The following is a 25,149-nucleotide window of genomic DNA, read 5'->3' on the forward strand; positions in this document are numbered from 1 at the left end:
TATGCCATAGACTGGGAGTACCCTTCTGTCCCTGCATACAGTACTTGCAGGGAAGGGAGAAGGCAGCACCCCAAGGGGTTATCCCGTAGCAATACTGATTTTCCCACAGCGATGCTCTGCAGCCCAGGGCAGCCCATGGGTCCCTCTCCCATGGTGTCAGGCCCCCTCTCGTGGCCAGTGGGTCCCCATGGGTGGCACCGGGTGCCCCTGGGGCTCCTCCAACCACCTTTGCCCTCTTTTTCCAGGAACCCCCAAGTTTGAGGAACCTGTACCCGAAAGGAAATGTCACCCCTAGCCCAGCACTGCCCTACAGTCACCACATGCTTGGGCAGGAGCTCCCCCTCCTCAGGATCCACCATACCCCCCCAGCATTGTTCTGGGAGCTGGGATTTGGGGTCTCCAGGTTCAGGACAACTCACTTGGCTCCCTCCTCTCCCCACTTTAAATGGGGAAAATAATTCTGATGAAGTGCCTGAAGCCAGCTTCCCACTTCCCCTTCTCCCCCCTGCCCCCCAGCATTTCTCCCTCTGACACTTTTTCTCCTTTGTGACAATAAATCCGTGCTCCACACAAACAGAGCCCTGGAGACGTATTCCTTAAAACAGCACCCAAGAATCACAGAAATGCAATTTTTCCATGTGAGAAGAGCAGGAGGAAGTTGGGTTATTCTTCACTCTGTGACTCCTTGCCAGAGGGAGGGATCTCTCCTGCAATCCCCATCCCCTAAACGCCCAGACCTGATGGGCTCCTGCCGGCTCACTGCACACCCGCTCTGGCTTCCTGCAGCTTTAAAGTTCCCTCTACACCCAAAGGAAAAGAGGGAGGAGAAAGGGTTTCATCATCACTCCTGAGTGTGGACTTATAAAAACTTTGCGCTCACGCTGTCTGGCTCACTCATCGGCTCACCGTTTTCAGAGCAGGACGGGCCGGAGTCCACACACAGCCCATCTGCTGGGGGTGCACCATGGGGGTCCATCCCGAAGCCGCCAAGTCCCCAGTGGACGTCCCCAAAAGCTCCGGCACCTGCTCCCGCGGTATCTTCTGCAACATCAAGGTAAGGAGCGGCGATGCGGGAGGAGGAGGCTGGAACCGATGCGGTCCCGGTGTGCGCCAGTGCTGATACCAAGGCTGATAAAAGGGGCAGAGAGCAAATCCCACACCCCAGCCCCAAATGAGATTGCGGAGCACCAGTGCTCGGTGTAAGCAGCGCGATGTGCTGCGTCTGGTACACGGTGTGCTGCTGCTGGGGAATGATTAACCACATCCTGGTGTGAAAGCAAAACGCTGCCCCAGGACTGTGTCCACTCCTGGCGGGGAGAGGGGCAGCTTTGGGAGCGATGGAGACAGCCGAGGGGTTCTCCTATTTTGCTTCACAGTGCTTGAGGCAGCGGGGTGCAATGTTGGGGTCCTGGCAAGGGACCCATCCCTGGGTGTGCTTCCCCAGCAGCATCACTGAGCACACATCTGCGGTGTTTCCTGGCTCAGCACAGCTTCGGTAAGCCAGCGCATTAAGTCTGCGAGGGGGAGGAGTTTGGTGTGCCACCAAATGCTGATGTTTTGGGGTCACAGGCAAGCATGCCAGGAGCACCTGGGGAGCCAGTCGTTCCAGTCCCTGCGGCTGTCCGAGCAGGTGACATGATGGCTCTTTCTGGCTGGGAAGATCTATGTAACAGAGCGTAAGGTGAAACTGCTGATGTGCAACAGGTCGGGGGCAGAAGGTGCCCCAGTGTCCCTCAAGCTGCTCCAGCGGGTAAAGCTGCAAAAGTGTTCCCACACCATTAGCACGCAGGGGTTTGTCGCTGCACATCAGAGGGGTGACGCGCACTGTCAGACATGGAGCCGTCCGCTGGGGAGAGGCTCCTAGTTTTAAGATTAAATGTATATAAAGTGACAGGTGATGCCTTTCCTGAGCTGCTCGCTCTTCCTGCACTGCAAGGTTTGTTTTAAAAATATGCATACCTTAAAAAAACAAACCCTGCTTCAAAGTGATAAAGCAAGTGCTGGCTGTCAGTGATCTCAGCTCCCCAAGAAGGGGTAGAAAACGAAAGCGTCGTGATAGAATTTCCAGGACTGGGAAGCTGTTTTGAGATGGGAGGGCAAGGCGTGTAGAAAACATCCCATCTGCATAAGAAGCCCTTGGTGCTGTGGGCAACGTGTTGGGGAAAGTTTGTGTCCTGGTTGTGTGGGAGGGCAGAAGCATGGGATGTCCCAGCAAGGTCCCTCCTGCTGCTACCCAGCACTATGGCTAAGGGAGAGGGAATGCTCCTGGTGGAAAGCAGCAGCTTTGAGCAGTCTGTGGGGATTTGAAGGGGGGGATGGGGTGGCAGCTCTGTGGCAGCCCTGCGGGGTCGCAGGAGGAGATGCTGTGTGGATGTGATGCCAGCACACATTCCCAGCTGAGTGCGGTGCCCCGTGGGGACATGGCTCAGGGCAGTTCCTCGTTGGCTGTGTGAAAGTTACTCCATGTCGTGCACGGGAATCAATGACTAGACTGCAATAGTACTATGGCTGTCTGCTCTGATATTGAGCAGCACCACCTGGTGCAGCCCATGGAGTGTCTGCCTCCTCACCGCCGCAACCTTGTCTCTACCCATTTCTCTGTGTGGGATAGAGGAGTGCTTGAAGCCCTCCAGAATTTGGCCTCTCCTTGCCTCAAAGAAAGAAAACAGGGTGTGAAATGCCTTCCGTTCCAAACAGAACACTGCCAAACATCTTGCTCTGAATTAGGGTTCTTTCCGTGGTGTTACCTCTTTACAGTACCTCTTTCCAATGACAAATGGTTCAGTCTCTTTGCCTTAATTGTCTTTTGCATGGTTTTGCACTAATTTAATTGGCAGCTAATTACTTGTCCTGGGTCCCCAGGAACACGACAAGGAGGAGGGTTCTCTCAGTATCCTGTTCCTTAGCTGAGCTGGGCTGGTTTTAGCTGGGAGGTACTGGGGAGCAGGCAGCAGGAGGCATTGACCCTGCTCTGAGTGGGAGAGGAGCCAGGAGGACAACAGAGGATTATTGTCATGAGTATCAGATGGAAGAAGACAAGGGGAGGTATATCTCCCCTCTCTGGACTCTCAGGGGGTCTTCTGCAGGAGAGGAATGAAGCCTTGCCTTGGGGTCTGAGGTCCCAGCAGTGCCAAGGCAAGTGTTGTCCTGTTCTTCAAAGGAACTGAAGGAATTTGTTGAGGGGAGTGCATTTCAGAAGACTGGAGCTGTAAGAGTTGTTGTGCTCCTGCATCCTGTTGGAAGAGATTAACAATCTCTGTTGAAACGTTAGCAAGATTAGAAGGTGAATCAAGTTGTTGGCATTCATTCTGAAGACAGTACGGCTTAAGGCCAGAGAGAAAAGCATTGATCAGTCATTGTGGGTCAGGGCCACCAGACCAATCAAGAAAATCATGGGGTGCTTCCAATACTGAGTGCTGTGCAAGGAGGTGTCATGCCTTGGAGAGATACGTGACAAAGAAGCAGCAGGATGAAGGGCAAGTGGGGAGAAGCACCTGGAGTGAGTGGGATCCTCAGCACTCATGGTGGTGCTTGCTGGTGCTGCTGGGCTTTGATGCATCCAATGCCGTGTTGTACGTGGGATTGGATTCTAACATGGAATAAGTGTCTGGAAGAACATCAGTGGCAAGATGGGGAAGAGCCAGAGGGTAAAATGGGTTGGAAAGTTTAGTGGGATCAAGGTCTAGGAGACACGAAACAAATTGATTTTATGAGGGGCGAGGTGGTTCGGTGCCCAAACACAGCCAAGGAGTGGTCAGCGGAGATAAGATTATCACAAGAAAAATAGGAGAGGAGTGTCGCTGATAGGGAGCTGTGGGTGTGTGGGAGGAGTGTTTGCACATGTTTGTGGGCCTGGGAAGACAGAACGAATCTGAAGCTACCTCTGGAAGATCCCAGTCAGAGCCTCACACAGCACACAGAGGAGGGAAAGTGAAAGCGAAGACCCAACCACACAGACAGTCTGCCTGCAGGAATGGGGTGGCTGCTTGCAGCATGCACCAGATATTGCAAGCAGAAGTACTTCTCAGGGGACCTTACCTTCCCCAGGGAAGACTTTACCTCACACGCTGAGGTCTGACCCCCACCCAAACCCCTCCTCCATTCTGCATTTCACCTGCATCGCATGGCAGCCACGTGCCTTCCCCCTTCTTGCACAGAGCTCAGGATCCGGCAAATCCCACATGTGCCTGAGCTGAGAGAAGAGCAAATATTGTCTTTGCACTTGACAATTGGTGGTTGTAAAGCTTGGATTACTTGGCAGTAGACATTATTGCAACTAATCACCAGGATGGCCGCATGCTCTAGGCAATCCCTGGCTGTTTTATTTGTTTATTTGTTTTTGCAAGATAAATAAGATTTAGGAGCCTGCTTTACCACTGGACCACACTCCTGTCTACAAGGTGGTGTGCTGAGGGACAATGTGTGTCACAGGGTATTTGGTTCCCTCGATAGAAACTGTGGGGTTTTTTGTGCTCTTCTTTTTTTTTTTTTTTCATTTGTCTCAGTGCTTTTTGATGCAGAGATGGAGGTGCTGCATGTAGAGAAGTATCTCCCCACGCATGCCCATGTATTTCCATTTCCAGCTGAAATGGGCAGGTTGGGGTCTCCTGCTTTGGGTGATGACTTCAGACCTCCTCCAACCCTCCAAATGGGAGAAGGGGGTGAATCTCAGTACAATGAGGGCAAACTCAATACCCAGTATTCCCAAGACTCAGCCAGAGCCTGTTGGTCTCCGGTAATGGATGACCCTTTCCAATGAAGTCAGAAGGCTTTGGTTTGGCCCTCAGAAACCCCAAATTCACCTCCAAATAGTACTGTGCAGACGGAAAGAGCTCACAGAGTGTCCTTACTCCTCATCCTTTCCAAATATTTACTCCAGCCAGATTCATCGTACGTCTCCCTGCTCTTGGCCGCGTCACGCCTTGGTGTCATTAATCAGCAGAGAGCAGTTTGATGGGCTCTGCAAGGATCTCCACTTCTTTTTACGGCTCCCCAAGCAGCTGTTGTTTCCATCTAATAAATTAGGCTCTGGCTCTTTCCATCCGAGTTGTTAGCAGCCAGTCAGCTCTCACTTTAGCACTGGTGTGAGTGCAATAGAGGAGGTGGCACAGACTGGAACATGGAGCTGCTTCTTCTGGGGGACTCTGGGAGACACCATTGATGTCCATGAGTGTGGGGCTTCAGACAGTTCTAGGCATCTTAAGAGCAGTAAAAAGTAGCTCAGTTGGCGTAGTGAGAGCAATGAATTTCAAAACAATTGTGTTTGTTTGTTTTTCTCCCCAAATTATTCCTTCATCTGGGAGGAAAAGCCCTTCCTTTGGCACTCATTTGCTTCTCCAGCAGTTCTCCAGCACATCCCCTCCAGGCAGGGCTGCCAGGGTGAAGACACTGAGGAAGGAGGTGAGCAATGACTTTGGGAAGGAGTACTGCTGTCAGGGCATGAAGCTGTGGAAGCAGAGCAAAGAATGGATCCTTGGCTCACTGCTCCAGGTGGTAGAGAGGAAGGGGCAGTGGCTGTGCTGCACTTGGCAGCACCTTAGAATTAAAGAATCATGTCAGGGTGCTATTAAGAAAAAATTCTTCTTGGAAAGAGCAGTGAGGCACTGGCACAGGCTGCCCAGCTGTGGAGATGTGGCACTGAGGGATGTGGTCATTGGCATGGTGAGGTGTGCTGGGGTTGGACTTGGGGATCTTAAGGGTCTTTTCCAACCTTAATGATTCTATGAAAAGACCTTTAAGATCATCACATCCAGCCATAAAGTCAAAAGACCCTTCTGATCATCAAGCTCACCATCTTCCTGAGCCCTGGTCCCTTCAGAGGTGTACTGGGCTCCCATCCATAGAAACACTTCATTCTTTGAAATAACAAGAGATTTGAATCTTGTTACCTTGCATTTACTCTGACCCACGTCAGCACATGCATGGTGGGTTCTTGTTCTTTTCTCATTTCACCCAACTTCCCAAGCATTTTATTGGCTGCATTTATGATGCTAACCCAAAAAGCCTCTTACAAAACAGCTCATTTTTCATAACAGCCTGTCTTAAAGCCCAGTCCTGACATACTTATAGTTAGCTGTCAGCTAAGGCCAATGACAGTGTTGACAGGGTGTTATCTTATGTAAGCAATAATGGAGGGAGAGCACCAGGAGATATGAGAGCACAGCTTGGCAGATGCGGGTGGTGTTGAGGGGCAGTGCTGCCCCAAGACTGGCAGCTCCTTGGGCACACACCCAGCCCCAGGAGCCACAGCCTGCTCCTGTCCCCAAATGCCCACGCAAAGGATGGGCTCACCCCCTGCCTCTGACCTTTCCTTGTCCAATGTTTGGGTAGCATTGTGGATTTGGTACATATCTCTCCTCCCAGAGGGCTGGCATTGCCCGCAGAGCTGGCACATCCCTATTTTGAACCATAGTCTAGGCCATGCAGGGACCCTACTCCTTGTGAATGCAGGGGTTTCTGTGTCTCACAAAGAAAGACTTGCAGTGCTGGTCCTGGCAGTGGGGGTGTCTGCAAGGGGCCTCCCCTCAGGCATTTGCTTCCCTTTTAAATAAAATACATCTTGGAAAGGAGTCAGTGCCTTGTATAAACAGCCTGGAGTCAGGGCTGCTCAGACGGAAACATCGGGATGATGGGGGGGGGCTCTGTGCTCAAGTCCTGGCATTGGGGGAACACGCTGCCCGCAGTCCCAAATCCACACCAGGCTGTGACAGGAGCATCGGCTCTGCAGGGTGAGAGGTGCGTGTCCATAGGAGGGTCCACAGCTCCTCCACCTCCCAGTGTGCCATCACTGCCATGCCTGCTCCTTGTCAGCACAACCTCCCTTCAAAGGACCTCTCTTGGCCCTTCCTTACACATCCTTCTCCATGAAGTGTTAGAGAAGATGGATGACTGGTTCCATCCCCTGTGGGCGTGTGGAGTTGGCATAGCACACTTGCAGCTCCCAGCAGCTGGATGGGACCAGCTTGGTGCTGTGACCATGCTGGCTTCCACGGGTGGCTGTGGGTGGTCAGCACAAGCACTGGGAAGATGCTTGGGAAAGGGAGAAAGTTGCCGGGGGATACAGGAGATCACTTCACGTATCTCCATCAAACTCGGAGGTCTTTGTCTTCTGCCAACCCCAGCATGTCTCATCCTCAGACCAGGCTGGCACTACAGAGCTGAATCCAGCCGCCGTCATCCACACTCCTCCCTCCTGAGTGCTGGCAAGCAGCTCCGTGTCCCCACTCACGCCTGTGCTGGGAGAGCGCTCCTCCAGCTGCTCTGCGTCTCAGGCGGTCCCAGCCCTCCTCCGTTTCCCTAATGCTTCCTTATTCAAATGACTTCAGTAAGGTCTGGCCAGATCTGCAGGAACAGAAATTAATGTTCTCTGGCAGCAGGATCCCCTCTCCATTTCTCATCCTCAGAGTCACTTCTCTGCATCAGGCCAGCTCACTTGGGTTCATTAATTACGCACGAGCCCAGGCCAGGATTTGGGAAAGCGAAGGTGGCAGATCCAGCTGTCAGCAGAAGGACATGTGCTTGGAGGTGTTTTTGGGTGCAGGATTGGATAGCTGTCTGGTTTAGCTGTGTCTTTTCCATTTTGTCACCTGCCCAGCAGTGTTTCCCAAGTCACACCCCACACTGACACGGGTGCATTTTGTCGTGGTGATGTCCTGGGACCTTGTCCTCTCCTGCTCAGGTGCCACAATGCCAGCTGTGCACATGATGTGTCTGTTTTTCTGCTCACACCTTGCCAACTCTGGATGGGCAGCTCATGGTCATCCCTATGACCCCTCATTCCTCTTTCTGTATCCATCTCTACTTCCCTGTGGTCTCTAGGTTATTATCTCTGCTCTCATCTCCCCTTTCTGGTTGGTGCCCTTATGGATGCCGAGCTCTGCCATCTGCCTGGTGCCATCTTCCCTTGTGGGAGAAGCATCCCAAGCCACCTCCTTGCCCATAAGGACAAGACACAATCGATGATTTCATTCTTCTTCCATACCAGGCTTCATGCAGGGATGCAGGCTGCTGGGTGCCGCCGCCATTTCAAATAAATAGCCTCAGGGAGTGTTGCTGCTCCTCCAGTCAGGACATAAGGAATTTGTCAGCACTGCAGTACCTTTGATCCCCCCATCCATCATCCTGGTCTTCCTGCCCTTATCTCCGTGAGACACGCTTCCGGTGTTCAGCAAATATTTGATTTCCTGTGAATTTAAATAAAAAGACCTTTTCCCTTTTTTTCAAAAATGATTTTAAAATACTTCTGGCACCAGGCGGACACATTCCATTCCAAAGAAAATAAAGGAAAACTGTCCTGACTAAATATAGATCAAAAGACACTGGTGAGCTGCCTCTGCATCCCCAGCCAGGAGTGCTTCCCTCTTGCCGGCCACCCTGACTCTTCCCACCATGCTCCTGCCCTGCCCCATCAACTCCTATATTCCCTCCTCTGCTCCAGGGATGCTCCGTGTCCATTTGGTTGGGTTGCTGGCCCGGCTCCAAGGCTGGCTCAGGGAAAGATGCTGTTTTTAGAATATGATGGAGGTCTTCCAGCAGCAAGAAGGCAATGCGCATGTTTCATTCTTTCCTTCCGGGGTGTTTAAGGCCTTTCATCAGCTCTGCCAATGTGCCTTACAGACGAGGGAACGCAAGGGACCAGTGGGAAGGAGTGCGTCTCAGGGAATGAAAAGCAGGGCAGCTCTTTTCAGCTGCAGTATGGCACCATGGCACTGCTGTTGCATGCCAGCAATGCAGCCACATTGACCACCTCAAGTCCCTGTGCATCATATCCCAAGCCCCTCACCCAGGGCATGGTGCCCAGTTACCCATTGGCAGGGCAGCCAGTGGTACTAACTGGGGTGACACTTTTTTGCCAACAGGTATTTGTGCTGTGCCATGGCCTCCTGCAGCTGTCCCAGCTCCTCTACAGCGCCAACTTCAAGAGCAGCCTCACCACCATCGAGAAGCGCTTTGGGCTCTCCAGTCTCTCGTCGGGTTTCATCTCCAGCTTGCACGAGGTAACTGGGTGAGGGGCTTGTGCATGGCCCCAAGGGGTGACCAGCACGGGGGGAGCTTCCCAGAATAGGGTCTCAGGGTTGTTCCCATCCAGTGTTTCCTCAGCCATGCTGACATACACTCAGCACTTGGACACCTCCTTGCTTCTACTGTAGCACGTAGTAGGAGGTCTGAGGTAGGGGTATAGGGGTATAGGATGAGGACATGGCTGTGGAGGACAGCAGCAAGCAGGAGGATTTGGAGGAGACCACCCCACCCTAGGATGCCACACATCTCCAACAGAGATGTGAGCGGGAGGCAGAAAGCACGCAGCATGCTTCTCCCTTGATCACATAGCTTCTAGGAAGAGTGTTTCATGATCAGTAGTATGCACGCAACTACTGCTCTCTGAACAGCTCCCAGTAAAAGTGTCCATTTTCATAGGATTCTCAGTCAGCTTGAGGAGTGACCCTGGCCTAAATCTCTTAAAACTTTCTCTAAAAGCAGACCCCAGCCAGCAGTCTCACCAGGATCCAGCCCTTGCCCAATCTCTCCCAGCTCCTGATGGCCCTGTGGCAAAGCACTGTCTGCCACTGACCTCAAGTTACTGAGCTGACCTCAGTCTAAACTGTGTCCAAAGTGCAGCTCAGTTTCTTAAGAGGCTTCAGGGTGGAAACAGCCTTGATTTAAACCTGATGAGTAGCCATTTAATGACAAGATCATTAAGAAGTTCTGGGTGTATGGGGAGATATGCAACCCTTGGAGGTATACGCATTACTTTCTTACTTCTCTGGAATAAATTCTCTGGTTCATGTTGTCATGAACTGCATCCTTTCTGCTGACTTCAGGGCTACCTGGGAAAAGCCCTGCTGGGAGAGACTTTCTTTTGACGGCACAGCCAAAAAATTGCTTGTTGGATGCCCACCTCGCTTATGGCTGCTCTTCTTGCATGGGATCTTTGACCAATGGTCTCTGTGTATCCTCCTGGGACCTTGGAGATGTAGATGCCCAGGTTTTATCCCAACCAACACATGCATCTGAGGTTAAAAAGAAAAATTCAGTGAAGGACTTCCCACTGATTGGAACTAGGCCAAAACCACATGAAAGCAGAGACCCATTGTGGAGAGCTGTAGCATCTGTCATCTGAAATTGACATCACGATGCCCCACAAAGTATCCTACTGCTCACAGCAGTGATATATTAGTAACCCTTGCACTCCTTATCCAAGCTACTTAAACTCATGTGATGTTATACTTGAAGATATAATACCAAAGCTAAATCCTGCATCCCTCGGACTGTAATCTTTTCTCATCTAGTCTGCAGCAATTCTAATAACAAAAATCACAAATATACAAACAAGGGAGCCTGTGTAAATGTGTAAAAAGGATATTTAGACATACATGCTAGGGTTAAAAGCTGAGAAAAATCCATTTGATGGTAATTTTGGGGTGCTCATCCTATTGCCTGAAAGCTACAGTTTGTATACTGAATAGGCTGTATATTTTCGTATCTTTCAGCTGATCAAGGAAGATGAGACTGTTGATTAGGTCTGTAGTTGCAAATGTCTGGTATCACAAACATTTGCAATGAGCTGTACTTTGTACCTTATCTTGTGTTTGCTTAGAATTATGAGAATGGAGGCAATAAACTAAGTTTCTTGCTGGATTTGGGAGAATCATCATGTTTTTGCTGCATCTTACAGAGTGGGGAGCATGTGTGGGTGGTGAGCAGAGCCCCAGCCAGATCCCAGGCAGGTTGTGAAGCGGGCTGTGATGACAAGGGATGCATACAGGGAGCCAAGGCCTGCTGGCTTTTGATAAGAAGGAAGCAGAGATTGCTATGAATCTGTGGGGTGAAGCTGAGTGTTGTCCTGATCCTGCTCTTAGGAGGGTTAAACAACCATGAGTGACTAAGCAAGATCTCTACTCATTTGAACACGATCGTGGAGAACTTGGCTTCCTCTGTGGCACCTCCTAATGTCCTCCCTGTTTCACTGTGCTCTTTCCAGATTGGCAACGTGGTCCTCATCATCTTTGTCAGCTACTTTGGCAGCCGAGTGCACCGCCCACGGGTGATCGGAGCTGGGGGGCTGCTGCTGGCGCTGGGAGCCTTCCTGGTGACCCTTCCCCACTTCCTCTCAGGCCCCTATGAGTACACCGCACTTAGTGCTGGTAAGTGCCCCCACCCTTCCTGGGGAGGGGATATTAGGAGAAAACAGAGCTGGAGAGCTTCCCCTGATTCTGTTGTGGCCACGTGGATAGTGGCCATGCACAGAAGAGTCAACCAAGGGCTAAGGGCTAACATCAGTCTTGGCTCTTGGTGTAGATATGTACATCTTGAATTCATCCCCCGTGGGCATACCAGTGCTGTGCTCCACCAGGTCTTGTCTTTGTGTGGGGTTGTATGACCCAAATTCATCCTCCATGGACACTCAAATGTCCTGGTCCTCTCCTCGACTCTTCCCAAAATGCCTTATGGTTGTGAAGGACATCTGAAGGAGCACGCATAATTGATTGAGGGCCAACCACCCCACAAGAACAAAATTATGAGCACAAAGCACAAATATGGGATGTAGCACTGTGTTGTACAATTCTGGGTGGTGACACCATTTTCAACCTGTTCTTGCCTGCAAAAGTCAAAGAAAGGCCACCAGCAAAGAGGCAGCTGCGCTTCTCCAAGAAGGGGAGGCTGGTTGTATCCACCTCATGCAGAACTTGGAGTGCTTGGAATGACTTAAGGCAGGGATTTACTATTTTAAGCCCTACTTTGGTATAGTTTTACAACTCGTTCTGAATACGATAATTACATGTAGTGTCCCTTCTGCCTCTTCTGAACAGTGCTTGAGCCACTGTTTTGGTTTTGGAGATACTGCTTCTGCTGCTTATATCCTCATAGCTTTGGGTGAACCCCTTCATTTCTGTGATTTTCTTGTGGGGGGAGGGCAATGGTACATTAGGTTATTTTGGATATTAAGAAAAAACTCAGAGTGGTAATGCCTTGTCACACACTGCCCAGAGAGGTGGGGGAGTCACTGTCCCTGGAGGTGTTCAAGAACAGTGGAGATGTGGCACTGAGGGACATGGTCAGTGGCATGGTGGGGTGGGCTGGGGTTGGACTTGGGGATCTTAGAAGTCTTTTCCAGCCTTAATGATTCTGTGATTCAATGATTCTAATTCCCAGGGGTCCCCAGAGGCTCTGCAGTGCCTTTAGGTTTTCTGAATTCTGAGCTGGGTTCATGCCACAACATTCCTGCCCACATCAGTCTTGTAGGGATGGCTGGTATACACTCAAAATATTCATAGTTATGGTGCGTGCTGGTCCTCACATGTTCTGAGGGCAAAGTAGTCCCTCTGGCTGATGAGAAGCCTTCAGTGAGGAGGGCTGACATGTATGCCCCATCCTTGCTCTAGCCAGTACACCTTAAGAGACTTAAGGGCCCCTGATTTAACTGGGCAGGCTTTAGGAACCAGCTGGTGTGCGTTGTGCCAGTTCCTGTTTGAGAACATAATACTCAGCCAAGCTGCAGTTCCCATGCTGTGCCACCAAGGGGATGACAGAAGTCACCCCACACCTTTGGTTAGGATGTGCTTTCTCCTGGAAAGGCTTGGAGTCCTTGCTGCAGGAGCTGTGGCTTTGTCAGGGAGATGATGGGTCTCTTTGGCTGCGACTTTGCTGCCTCAGGAGGTGTTCATGGTCCGCCTGCTCAGCACAATGGGACTCCAAGCATGGGCAGGGAGCAAAAGCACGGGGAAGAGATCTGCTCACAGGTTCCTCCCATCCCTGCTCCCCCTGAACAGGGGAGCTCTGCTCTGACATGTGTGGGAAGGCTGGTGCCACCCAGCCAGGGCCAGATCCTGGTCCCCCTAGTGAACAAAGACCACTGACATGGAAAAAAGCAGTCCTGGGTTAGGTTGTCCTCATTTAACTTCTGTGGCTCTCACTGCTGCTGCCATAAAATCTGTATTAGCCAAGGAGGCTCCTTCTGTCTGGCAGCACAGACCCTCCCGACCACGCGGCTGCAATTGAGCTCGCACCAGGAATTTTGTGGTAACTATTAGGAATGTACCACCACATTGTGCCAGTGAGAGCCCCTAATCACTGGGCAAGCATTTGTATCTCACGTTTCTGCTTGCTCAGAGGCATAGAAAATCCACAGTTGTTATACAAGTGAGGAAGACGTGATCAAAATGTTGGAAAAAATTACAAATAGCAATAATAACAAAAAAGCCAGAAGGGGAAGAGCTAACACGAGAAGACCGGTGCTTACTTTGTTTGCTCTGTAACACGGTCATTTTGCAGGCAAAACAGGTTTTTCCATCCGTTGCTGAATATTTACACTTTCCCACCGGCTCCAACACTGTCTGTCCAAGGGCTGCTGTCACTTGGCCGAGCCCAGCACTGCTGCGGCTGCAATGAAGAGCTTTTTATTCTCTGCTGACAGCCTGAATGTGACTCAGTGGAACGAGGCTGCAGGGCTGACCTTTCTCCTCTGCAGTTGCAGAAATTACTTTGCTTCCTTCTTCTTTAATCTGATAAAACCCACAGGTGGGCTGTTAGCTACCGTGAGCCAAGTGCAGTACCCCAAAGGGGTAAAGGTGATGAGGAGTGCTAAACAAAACAAGCAATCCATCCCAGCTCCAACGGCATGCACCTAGGAACAGACTTGGAAGATACCTGATGTTTCTAGATTTAATGCAGCTGTGCAGAGGGGAGGAGGGAATTAGGGTCAGCCTGAGCCAGGAGGTGGGAATTAAGGTCAGCCTGAGCCAGTTTATTACTACATGCCCCAGCAGTGGTGATGCAGGAGCTGGGGGAGGTAGGAACGTGTTTGGCTTTGTAATGCTCTTTCTTTTTCATTGCAGGTAACAAGAGCCAGGTCCAGGCTGAGCTCTGCTATGCAGAGAACAAGTTTGTGTGCCCAAACACCACCCAGGACCCCCAGAAGGAGGCCAGCAGCATATGGGCGATGATGGTCATTGCTCAGCTGTTGGCTGGAATCGGGACTGTTCCCATCCAGCCCTTCGGGATCTCCTACGTGGATGACTTTGCAGAAGCAAACAATTCCCCACTGTATGTTGGTGAGTGGAAGGAGCATTGCTTTGTGTTGCTTTCTCTCCTCTGGATATTCAAGCTGAGCTGGACAGGGACTCTTGCCCTCCAGGGCACGGAGCGAGCACCCAGAGGGACTCAGGTGAAGTCAGCCCCATGCCCTGCCAGTCAGCTGTTCTCTGTAAGGTTTTGTTTATCTTCTGAATGTTAGAAAGCTAAAGAACCAGGGCAAGGAGATGAGATGGCTGAGATGGAGCTTCTTCCTTCTATTTAATAGCTGAGAGAATGTTATACCATCCGCAGACAGAAGTGGTAAGGGAGCCTTCCCTGAGGCCATCTCCTGCTCTTACAGAGTATCAGTTGGTCAGGCTTTAACCAGAGATATGATGGCTTACAGGAGACAGTTAATGCAGGTTTTGCAGCAAAGCTGAACATTTTGCCACAGAATTGGCCATCAGACCCTGCCTGGTGCCTGCTCCCAGGCTCAGGAGGACTTCTGATCCCAAAAGGATGGGTGCTGGCATCAGCATTACACTGCCCTTTTTCTGTGTGAGTGACAGAGCCTACCCGGGGCTGACATGCCTATGTGAGCTTCAGGTTTGGTTATTTAAAAACTTGATCACTGTAAGTTATTTAAAAATTGGATCCCTCCCCAGTAATGAACAATGTCTTCAAAGCAGCCAGCGGCATCAGTGTGATTTAGGAGATAAAAGCAGATGTTCCAAAATAAGATAGGCACTTACAGAGAAGGGAAAGCCTTTGGGATTGGACTCCAAGGGCAGGCTTTGGACAAGCCCTGAGGAGCTTGTCAGGGTCTGCAGATCCACCTGGCTCCTGCTGGAAAGGACTGGTTTGTTCCTGACTGCTTAGGTGGTCATTTTAGGGCCGTGGGAATGTCTGTGTGGAGGGGAATGGCTACTGTGCATCTAAGGTGCATCAATACAATCTAAATGCCGTTGCTGCTTGAGTCTTGTTATGTTTTAGGAAAAAAAGAGTTTCTTCCAGGAATAAAACACAGGTCTTCTTATTCCAAAGAATTTAAAAGGAAACACTTTGACCTTATGGGTTTGATCTGAGTTATCTATATTCCTGCTTTTGGAGCAGGAATAGGTCAGAATAACCAAGGGTGATGTGCTGCCCTTTCTGCTCTCCCTGAGTCAACAAGTTTTACTTCCGCTGATGTTTTGAACAAACAATTTTTGCTTGTCTCTAAAAGAATAAAGTGATAGCTTTGCCTTTTTTTTTGCCTTCTGTGGGAGGGTTAGAGTCTCAGTTGCCACAGGAGCCTCAGAGCCATGTCATCACCTTCCTGCAGCTCAACCTGCAGCTCTGTGCTTGGTCACAGAGAATCACCAGTACTGCTGGTGTAGCACATCCAAAGGGCTTCAGGAAAGATGATTGGGGGAATGGCTTTAAACTAAAAGAGGGGAAATCTAGGTTGGATGTTAGGAAGAAATTCTTTACTTAGAGGGCAGTGAGGCCCTGGCACTGTTGCCTGGAGTAGTGTGAGTGCCCCATCCCTGGAAGTGCCCAAGGCCGGGCTGGATGGGGCCCTGGTGGGAAGCAAGGTTGGAGCTTAATGATCTTTGATGTCTCTTCCATCCCAAGCCATTCTATGATCCTCTGATTTTTCTCTTCTGCATGTCGTAGCATCCTTCTTTCTCCATATGAGAAGCCAAAAGCCATGTCTGAATGAAGCTGTGACCTACTCACACTCTGCTCCTTTCCCCAGCTATCCTCTTTGCCATCGCGGTGTTCGGCCCTGCTTTTGGGTACCTGCTGGGCTCTGTGGTGCTGCGGCTCTTTGTGGACATTGGCAGAGTTGACATGGGTGAGTATTTCCCAAGTCGGGATGGTCTTCCTAAAAGCCCTTTGGGAATCAGAGGATTGTTCTGAGAGGGCAGGAAGTAGAATGCACACCTAGTTCTTGTGACCCAAATAAATGGACCTGGGATAGCATCCTAGGGGCACTTCATCATCCCCCCACAAGGAAGGCTACAGATGGACCTGAGGTCATCATGGAAGCAGTGCCCTGCAGCAGGAACATCTGTGTCCTGTTCAGTGTGGTGGTCTTTGCTGCCTGCTGCTCGCATGCTGAAGAGGTGCCATACTGCACAGTTCCAGAGAGGATCAGGGACACCAGAAGCATCCAGGTGGAGAGAAGACAGTCATAAGGCAGCTGCTGTCCCATATGCCCATGGGAAGTCTTGATTCAGGTTGGAGGTGAGGGAAATCTTCTCCTGAAGAGTGGCCAGACACTAAAACAGGCTGCCCAGGGAAGTGGTGGGGTCACCATCCCTGGAGGTATTTGGGAACCGCTGAGGAATGTGGTTTAGTGGGCAATACTGGTGGTTGGTGGACGCTGGACTAGAAGATCTTAGAGGTCTTTTCCAACCTTAATGATCCTATGATTCCACTCAGCCTCCTGCCCACCACTCTTTACCAGCGTCTGCAGGGATGGAACCAAGCTGGCACCACTGCAGGGCTTATTTCCTCTATCCGCAGTGTGTGCTTATTATTCCTGGTAACTTAATCACTAAAGAATTCTCCCTGGCTTCATCAATAATGTGGCTTTTCCTGTGTTTCCTTTGAGAGATCAGAGCCTGCCTGACATATTTGTCCCGTGCCTGATAAGAATAATAAATGAACCCAAGACAGGAAACAACAAAAAGCCTTGGCTTGCTCCCTGCAGCAGCAGACAGATATAGCATCTCCTGCCCGGTCGCTCCATGATGACGTCCACATCCACAGTGGATCGGTGCCTTCAGGGCAGTGAGGCGACTGTTCAGTGGGGTGGGGGACACTACTACTGCGTCCTGGGCAGGAAGCCAATCCTGAGCCCTCCCAGAAAGTCCCTGCAACGGGGAGATGCACTACTTTTGCCAAGCCAAGCAAGCCTTCGACCTCCAGTGAGCAGCCAGAGGATGTCCACATTGGGATGGATCAGCGCTTGTCTCTCCTCCTTTTTCCGGACAAAGGGTGTGAGCACCTGGAGTTTTGTCCACTCGGAAGCCACTCTCATTAAAAGTGTTCTTCTGCCAGCACAGGACTCTGTGAGTTACCAAGCCTGGAAGACTGGGAGAGGAGACATTTACAGGAAAGTGGCTGTGCCTTTTCCCAGTCCCCATCTCACCTGGGCAGCATGGGAAGATAGCATGTCCCCAAACCTACTGTGTGCCCGGGTAGAGGAGGTTGGAGCCAGGGCCCTGTAGTCACCATCTGGCTGCAATGCCTGGACCCATGCCATCAGTGCGCTGTGATGCTGATTACATGCATCCCATGGGTACTGGTGAGGCTCAGAGCAGTTTGGGTGGGGACTGGTGAGGAAAGGTCAGCCACACCATGTACATGGGCAGAGGGACTCACTGATGCCCAGCACCCAGGGCTCATCTTGGTTCGAGCGGGTGGGAGTTCCCACCTCCCTTCATTTGCCACACCAGCAGAGAGACCCTTGGACTGTGCTCAGACCACTTTTTCCATATTTACAAGGACATTTTCCCCTTTTACTATTGGACTTGATGAGGCAGAGCTCTGATGATGGTTTTTTGTGTCTTGCAGCAACAGTGACCCTGACCTCACAGGACCAGCGGTGGATCGGAGCCTGGTGGCTGGGGCTGCTGATCTCCTCTGGCTGCTTGGTGCTAACCTCCATTCCTTACTTCTTTTTCCCTCGCTACATGCTGAAGGGGAAGGTGAGACCCCACCTCAGGCCTTATGAGGGTAGGGTGGTGGCTGCAGGTCTTCTTAGGTTTCCTCCCTTGGTAGGGGTCTGTCCTCAGTGACTTCACCTTGCCAGAGTGTCTGACTTCCTGTCAATGGCCATGGCCATATCTCAACACCCTGCCACAATGCCTTCTGCGAGGTTACAGTCCCTGCTTGAAAAATGGGCTTTTTGTTTGGAAAAAACAGGGAAGAAAAAAGGCAAGTTTCCCATTAAAACAAATAAGAAAGACATAGAGCTATCAAAACATTCCACTTGAGTATTTTCAAAGCCAAGCCTCATTGGTTTTGTTTCAAAAAAAATAGTGTTTGGGGGATTTTTGGTCTTGTTTAATCACTGATTCTTTCAAGGTCAAAATCATACCCCAAATATTTCAGGATTATAGTTTGAGGACCCACCAGACTGGAGCTGGTCTGTCTCCAACTTCCATTTCCCCTTTTTTTTGCAGAATTTAAGAAGCAATATCTTCCCTTTGGTCAGAGTTCAAAGCTTTCTGAGCTCTTAAAACCTCTCTAAGTTCAGTCTTGTGGCTCTACTCAAGGGTCAAAGACGCCTGTGATGGGCTCTGCTGCTCCCTGGCCTTTCTGAGTCCCAGGACCGCACCAGCCAGGCACCTGCACTCCTCTCATGGCAGGATGCTCTTCTCTCCCTCCCCAGGACCCGAGCTCAGAGGATGGCATGCTGAGGAAGATGGAGAAGAGGGAATTTGAAGAAACCTCCCTGCTGGAATTCATCAAAAGTAATGACCTGGCATTTACAGGCGAGGGTGAATGGGGGTGCAGAGAGGTGGCATGTCCCATATTCTACGTTAGAGTGAGTTGGGCAGACACAACAACATCAGCATTTACAAGATGATCTCTACTGTGTTGGGTGGAGTTGCCAGTCAGGCCCCTCCAAGGCCATAGCACCCGTAAGGACTGACTGGATGAGAGGGAATGGCCTCAAGTTGTGCCAGGGGAAGTTCTGGTTCAATATTAGGAAAAACTTCTCCAAAAGAGTGGTGATGTATTGGAATGGGCTGCCCAGGGTGATGGTAGACTCCCCATCTCTGGAGGTGCTCAGGAACCATGGAGATGTGGTAATGAGGGACATGGTCCGTGAGTAATATTGGTGGTAGGTGGATGGCCGGACTTGGATAGTCTTAGCGGTCTTTTCCAACCTTAATGATTCTACGACAGCTGAAGGATGGCCACTGCTTCTGTCCTGCTCTTAGTCACCAGCATTGAGGTTTGAATCATTTCTGATGGTAGTTTTGAGGTTCTTAAGTGACATGAGGCTCCACAAAGTGCCAGCTGGTGCCGCCAGCTGCTGCCTTGAGGTCACCGCACCTCAGCTCACCATGTCATTTATGTGTAGCTGCAGGGATTTCACTGGTGAGAGGGACCATGTGATGACCTTTCTTGGGCCCATAATTACTTGTTTCCAGCTGAAGTCACTCCCTCCTCATCCATTACAGTCACATCCTGTGGCCATCAGCCCCCTCTTCTTTATCTCATTGAGCTTTGATGGATGCTGGCACTCAGCTAGAAGAGGAAAGTAATTAGAGGCCAAATAAACAGACCTGCTTCTGAGAGGCCTGGAGTCAGTCTGCCTGGGCTGCAAGACCAGGATGTCCTGGCTAGGCAGGGGAACGCAATGTCCCATCAGGAAACCACACTGTCTTCCTCAGCCACAGGAGTCATGTGGGGACCTTGTAGCTAAAATATGTTTTTCCTGCTGTTTCCTCACAGGATTCCCAAAGATCTTCCTCAAGCTGCTCCTCAATCCCCTGTTTATCCTCCTGGTGCTTGCTCAGTGCAGCTTCTCCTCCGTCATTGCGGGTCTCGCCACCTTCCTCAACAAGTTCCTGGAGAAGCAGTACGGTGTCACCTCCTCTTACGCCAACTTTCTCATTGGTGAGCAGGGAATGACAACATCTGTTCACTTGCTCTTGGGGGCCAGAGCAGCTCTTATTGGAAATGCGCACAGGTGAAGCAGGTCTGCATAGCTCTGATGCTGAAAGAAGTTGGCCAAAACAAGTGATTATGCACCAAGGCTTGCTCTTACATCTCCAAGTGAAGCTCCTGAGGCTGAGATTTCTCATAGGTGCCAACTGTTTGAGTCTTGGTCTGTCTTGAGTAACAGTCTGTGGATTCTCCCAGCCACCATGAGGTCCCCAGCCTTCAGCCAGCAGCATGGTGCTTGGCAGGCAGGACCCCTGCCTGATGCCTTCGTTCCTCTGCAGGAGCCGTCAACCTGCCAGCAGCAGCGCTTGGGATGCTCTTAGGAGGAATCATCATGAAACGCTTCGCCTTCTCCCTCCGGGCCATCCCCCGGTTCTCTGTGGTGGTACTGGTTTTCTCCATCCTCATCTGCCTGCCTATTTTCTTCATGGGCTGCTCCACAGGGCTCGTCGATGGGATCTACCCCTCCAGGTAATGCAGGCACTTGGGTTGTTCCCAGCTTTGTATTCCTCCCTTCTCCATCTCTTGACCTGATTATCCACGGGGTCACTCCAGCCTGGAGGAGAGATAAACACTATACAGTACAGAAAGCTTGGGAGGACATTTATTCCTGATTTTTTCTGGATAAATTTTTCACTCTAGCCCTGGATTTCTGGGGGGAAATTAGTAGTTTTAATGCCCATGTCCACACGGAGCATGCTGCTCTTGTTCCAGCTAGACATCACCTTTGTTCTTGCCTGGGTGGAAACTTTTGGCTGTTACCACATTTTTTAGTTATTGAGTGACATTAAGACTCCACCCCAGGCTTGCTGTCAAGTGCATCGTGCACAGGTCATTTGTGTTGTCAGCGTATTTTCAAGGACCTTTTGTACACATTTCCCTTTGCCAGCGATAAAGCTACCGTCCCATGGTCACTTCAGTAACTAAAAAAATGCTATACAGATCTTAGAACAAAATATTAATACTCTGTCCAGGCATGAGTTTGTTGACAGATTTCTGTTTGTTGTTGTTGTTTTGTCTTTTTTTTTTTAAGTGGGCATGAAGATCTGTATGGCACATAATATTAATTCAGGAGCATACAGTAGTCTACCGAGGCATTGGCATCCCCATTGGCTTTTTGCTTGAGAGCAAGACTTTGTGCCCTCAGCTCAAGCTCCAGTGCCACATGTGCTATATTTTGGAAGGCACCCTGGCCTCACAGCACTCATCCCTTGCTGCCAACATCAACCCTGCTGGGATTCACCAGTCTTGATGGCGTTTGCTGGTGGAATGGGAATCTGGTATGGACTGGAATTAAAAAAAAAAGGAGGCTGGAGGAAGGCAGAGATTAATTTCATTGTTGCAGCCACTGTCCTTAGCTCACCTTCAGCTTTTTCAGCGCTTCAGAGTAGTGCATGAGGTAGACCCTGTGGAGCTGTAGGGTCTGGGTAGTTTGGTGGATCTTTCAACCTCCAGCAGCTCTGGAGCTCACAGAGGCACGAGGCTGCTTGGGGAAGGCCCATACTGGAGTTGTCAGTGCTCCCATTTGCAGCAGCTGCCTTATGCTGGCTGGAGAGGAGCAGAAACACGACAGCATTGCCTAACCCACCCAAGGGGATTGTCCCTCTTGGACATCATATCCAAGCAGACCCTTCTTTCTCATCAAAGTCTTGAGCAGGGACATGCCTCCCAACAACAATTGCATTCTCCATTTCCCACAGTCCCAGCTCTGTCATATTCTTCTCCTTCTGCAACACCTGCAGGAGTCCAATACCCAGGCTACTCTGACCACTCCTAGCTGTAGCTTTCAGAAACATGAAAACACCATTCCCTTGAGCTCCAGGTGCTGTGAGACAGGTGGACAATGCCCATCAGCCAAAGGATGGGTCCTAGGGCAGCAGGCAGACAGTGCTGCTCCAGCAACTGAGCTCCCTTGGATAGTGAGGCAAGACAGAACAGATCATTCAGCTTATCCTCTTGCCTTCCACACTGTCATCAGGTTTGTCTGGAAGTGAGCCCACTTCCAGTTGTTGTCTGGATGGTGTTTCCAGCTGGGGCTCCTCACACATCTGTTTGTGCGGTTTTAGATGGAGCTCGGGTAACATTTCTCCAGGCATTTGCTGATTAGTTTTCAGCTGGGGAGAAAAAAAAAAACATGCGTGAGCACTTGTTTGCAGACATAACATAATTACGGGCTGCTAAGTTCCCTGTACACTGCAGAGGTACCTGCAGGGGATCGGGGTCTGGCACAAGGCCAGCCTGCTCCTGGCAGCATCCCAGTGCACATAGGAACAGGGAAACTGGTTAGCTAGGAAGAGGACTGGGGAGGGACTATTTTTTCCTCCAGTCCTATTTCTTCATTTTTAAAAAAATTTTTTTTATTTTCTCTTCTTTGGCAGAACACCGAGTTCCCAGCCACAGGTTAAAGCACCGAGTGGGTGCCACTGTTCCGAGCGCATCTTTCACCCGGTGTGTGGAGAAAACAATGTGGAGTACATCTCGCCCTGCTTCGCTGGCTGCACCAACAGCAGCATTGATTCCTCAGCTCCCAGACAGGTGGTGAGTAGTGGGAGCGGGATGCGGCCACCAACCCGAGCTGTCGTGGCAATGCCAAGATCCAAAGCATTTCCAGAAGGTTTAAGGTTTGGCAATGAGTGGATCTTGCTTGTTGGTCACAGGGGAGACTACTGTAGTGCTGTAGGAATTTGGATGTAGTAATGTGGTAGAGCCATGTGGAGCTATTTGAATTGTTCTTTAAGGAACAAAGAGACCTCTAGATCTACTGCCCTTGTCCTAACAGATGACTTTAACTTGATAGGACAAGGGGTAATGGCTTTAAACTAAAAGAGGGGAAATTTAGGTCAGATGTTAGGAAGAAATTCTTTACTCAGAGAGTGGTGAGGCTCTGGCACTGCTGCCCAAAGAAGGGTGGGTGCCCCACTCCTGGCGGTGCTCAAGGCCAGACTGGATGGGGCCCTGGGCAACCTGACCTGATGGGGGGAAGCCAGCCCACGGCAGGGGTTGGGACTGGGTGTACTATAAGGTTCTTTCCAACACAAACCATTCTGTGATTCTATGAACTTCCCAGATGTTAACTGGGAACATCATACAGCTGATACAAACAGGTCCAGGAAATGGCTAAAACACCTTGATTACAGCTTCCTGGCACAGGTACCAAGGGTGCTGATGATCTAGGGTGCCCTCCTAGATCTGTCGCTTGTGAACAGAGGTGGTCTTGTGGGTGAAACGGTGATTGGTGGCCATTTTGGCTATAGTGACCATGAAGTGGTCACATATAAAATATTTGGTGACCACTAAGATCATCAGGTCCCATGTCTGTGACCAATGCCCCTCAGTGTGATGTCTACCCTTTCCTTGAACACCTCCAGGGACGGTGACTCCCTGGGCAGCCTGTGCCAATGTCTCACCACTCTCATAGCATGACTAGGGGAGTTTTACATGTTCGTTTTCAAATGTTTCCAACAGACCTACAGGAACTGTTCCCAGGTCTCTGCTGGTAATGGGCTGTCCGCTGCCAGGACGGGCTCCTGTCCCCTCAGCTGCTCCCACATGCTCCTCCCTGCCATCTTCCTCATCTCCTTCGCTGCCTTGGTGGCCTGCCTGTGTCACAACCCTCTCTACATGATGGTGTTACGGTGAGCAGTGGGCAGGGGGCCTTGTGGGGCAAGTTGAAGTTTGAGCTGTATTAAGATCTGAGGAGAAAGATAGTTGTTAACCAAGTGACCAAATTTTGCAGGTTTCTCTTTCAGCAGAAACAGGAGGGCCTCAGGAAGCAGGAACCCCCTTGTTTTAATGATTTGAGTGCTCCTGCTGAGGAGCAGCCCCCTCTTCCACACCCTTGGCTGGGGAGTGGGGCAATTTTCCAAACAGTAGAATGTTCCCTATTTCAGCAAGGCTCTTCCTTGCATTTTATGTCAGGGAGAACTGAGCACAGCCTTATTTAAGAACAAAACCCTACCCTATAGCATTCTCTCAAATTTTTAGCCCTGATCCCAGCAGATTTCCCAGCAGCTCTCCCTGGTGCAGACTTGAGCTCCTCCAAATCCCCATGGGATCGTTCAGCCTCTGCTCCTCCTTCCAAACTGAAAGAATGGGGGAGGAACTGGATCCAGAGCTGTGAATCTGGCGGTGAAACCAGAAGAGCACTGCTGCCACCAGCTCTGACCTTATCTGGCTTCTCCCCTGCAGGGTGGTGAACCAGGACGAGAAGTCCTTTGCCATTGGGGTCCAGTTCCTGTTGATGAGGCTGCTGGGTGAGTGACCTCCTTCCCGATGAGGCTGAGGGGGGTGGCAGGGTGGACCTCCTTAGAGGCAGTGGGTGAAGCACAGGGAGGGCAAACAGCCTGACCCGGTCCCCTCTTCTCCAAAGCCTGGCTGCCAGCTCCAGCCATGTTTGGTGCCCTCATCGACTCCTCCTGCATCTACTGGCAGAAACAGTGCTCACAGCGTCGCTTCTGTGCCTACTACAACAACGACTTCCTTCGCAACAGGTACCTGTCCCCAGCTGTGCCACCCAGAGCTGCCATGGGGACAGTCCCCAAAGCCAGCCTCTGGGGCCACCTCCAGATCGGGCATCTCCCTCCTCTTCTCTTCACAGATACCTGGGGCTGCAGGTGGGATACAAAGTGGTGGGCACCATCCTCCTTGCACTCATTGGCTGGAAGGTGAAGAGGAGCAAGGAGTACAATGTGCAGGAGAAGGCGGCCGGCCTGGTGTAATTGCCCAAAGACTGACTGCACCTCCCTCCCCACCACCAGCACTTTGCCTTTGGGGGAATTTGGTTGATTTTTTGTTCTTTTGTAATGGAGCAACTTCAACGCAGCAGCTCCGCACTCCTCTTGTGACAACCCAACCTGGGTAGAGGGCATCTCCATGTTCCCAGCAAAAGACAGTCCCCACTGGTCCCATTCTCAAATGCAGCCTTGGACACAGTGGGAACCAGCTCCTCTGGGTGCATCATCCAAGACTCACCCCTTGCTTTGGGCTCCCAGGAAGCAGGAGGGAGATGAGGGCTGTGCTCCAGCCCAGACCCACGTACCCAGATGCAAACGATGGGCCTGCTCCACCATGACTTCTCTAGCCAGGTAGTGCCCCCGAGGAAGGACAGGAGCAAGGAAGATGGCTGCCACATCCTGAGGGCTTCCCTGTCCACTCCTGCCCATCTCTCTCGCACAGGTCAGCATGGAAGCCACGCACTCAGTGTGAAAAGTCATCACTTGTGGTTTAGTACAGAACATTTTGGGATGGGTTTGACTGTTGTGTTTTTTAATAAAGGTCAATTTTCCACATGGTGTGTTGGTCACCTCCACCCTGTTGAGAGCTATCCCTAGGGGCAGGCAAAGGGTGACAGGGGCTGGAGGAGGCTGCAGCCCAGGGAGAGCCCCCACAGCAGCAGGCCCTGAACAGGAGCTGCAGCAGGTGGAGAAGGAAGCTGCTACCCATGGGCTTCAGCTCCTGAAGGAT

General features: G+C 50.9%; 1 protein-coding gene across 1 annotated transcript; it reads left to right on the forward strand.

Annotated features, from left to right (window-relative positions):
* Nucleotides 922–24,977, forward strand: SLCO2A1 (solute carrier organic anion transporter family member 2A1). The gene is made up of 14 exons (XM_021394375.1): nucleotides 922–1,054; nucleotides 8,859–8,996; nucleotides 10,982–11,144; nucleotides 13,836–14,051; nucleotides 15,755–15,853; nucleotides 17,581–17,714; nucleotides 18,401–18,482; nucleotides 19,474–19,638; nucleotides 19,968–20,157; nucleotides 22,065–22,224; nucleotides 23,152–23,321; nucleotides 23,875–23,939; nucleotides 24,056–24,176; nucleotides 24,284–24,977. The coding sequence occupies exons 1-14, from the start codon at nucleotides 965–967 to the stop codon at nucleotides 24,402–24,404; spliced, it is 1,914 nt and encodes a 637-aa protein (XP_021250050.1). The 5' UTR covers nucleotides 922–964; the 3' UTR covers nucleotides 24,405–24,977.

The sequence above is a fragment of the Numida meleagris genome, chromosome 4, assembly GCF_002078875.1.
Source record: "Numida meleagris isolate 19003 breed g44 Domestic line chromosome 4, NumMel1.0, whole genome shotgun sequence".
Classification (NCBI taxonomy): Eukaryota; Metazoa; Chordata; class Aves; order Galliformes; family Numididae; genus Numida; species Numida meleagris.

Excerpts from the sequence above, each read along its gene's own strand:
- SLCO2A1 (XM_021394375.1), top strand. The coding sequence starts at position 965 with ATGGGGGTCCATCCCGAAGCCGCCAAGTCCCCAGTGGACGTCCCCAAA. Across the intron at positions 14,052-15,754 it reads CAATTCCCCACTGTATGTTG|CTATCCTCTTTGCCATCGCG; the intron begins GTGAGTGGAAGG and ends TCCTTTCCCCAG. Across the intron at positions 23,322-23,874 it reads CTCTACATGATGGTGTTACG|GGTGGTGAACCAGGACGAGA; the intron begins GTGAGCAGTGGG and ends TCTCCCCTGCAG.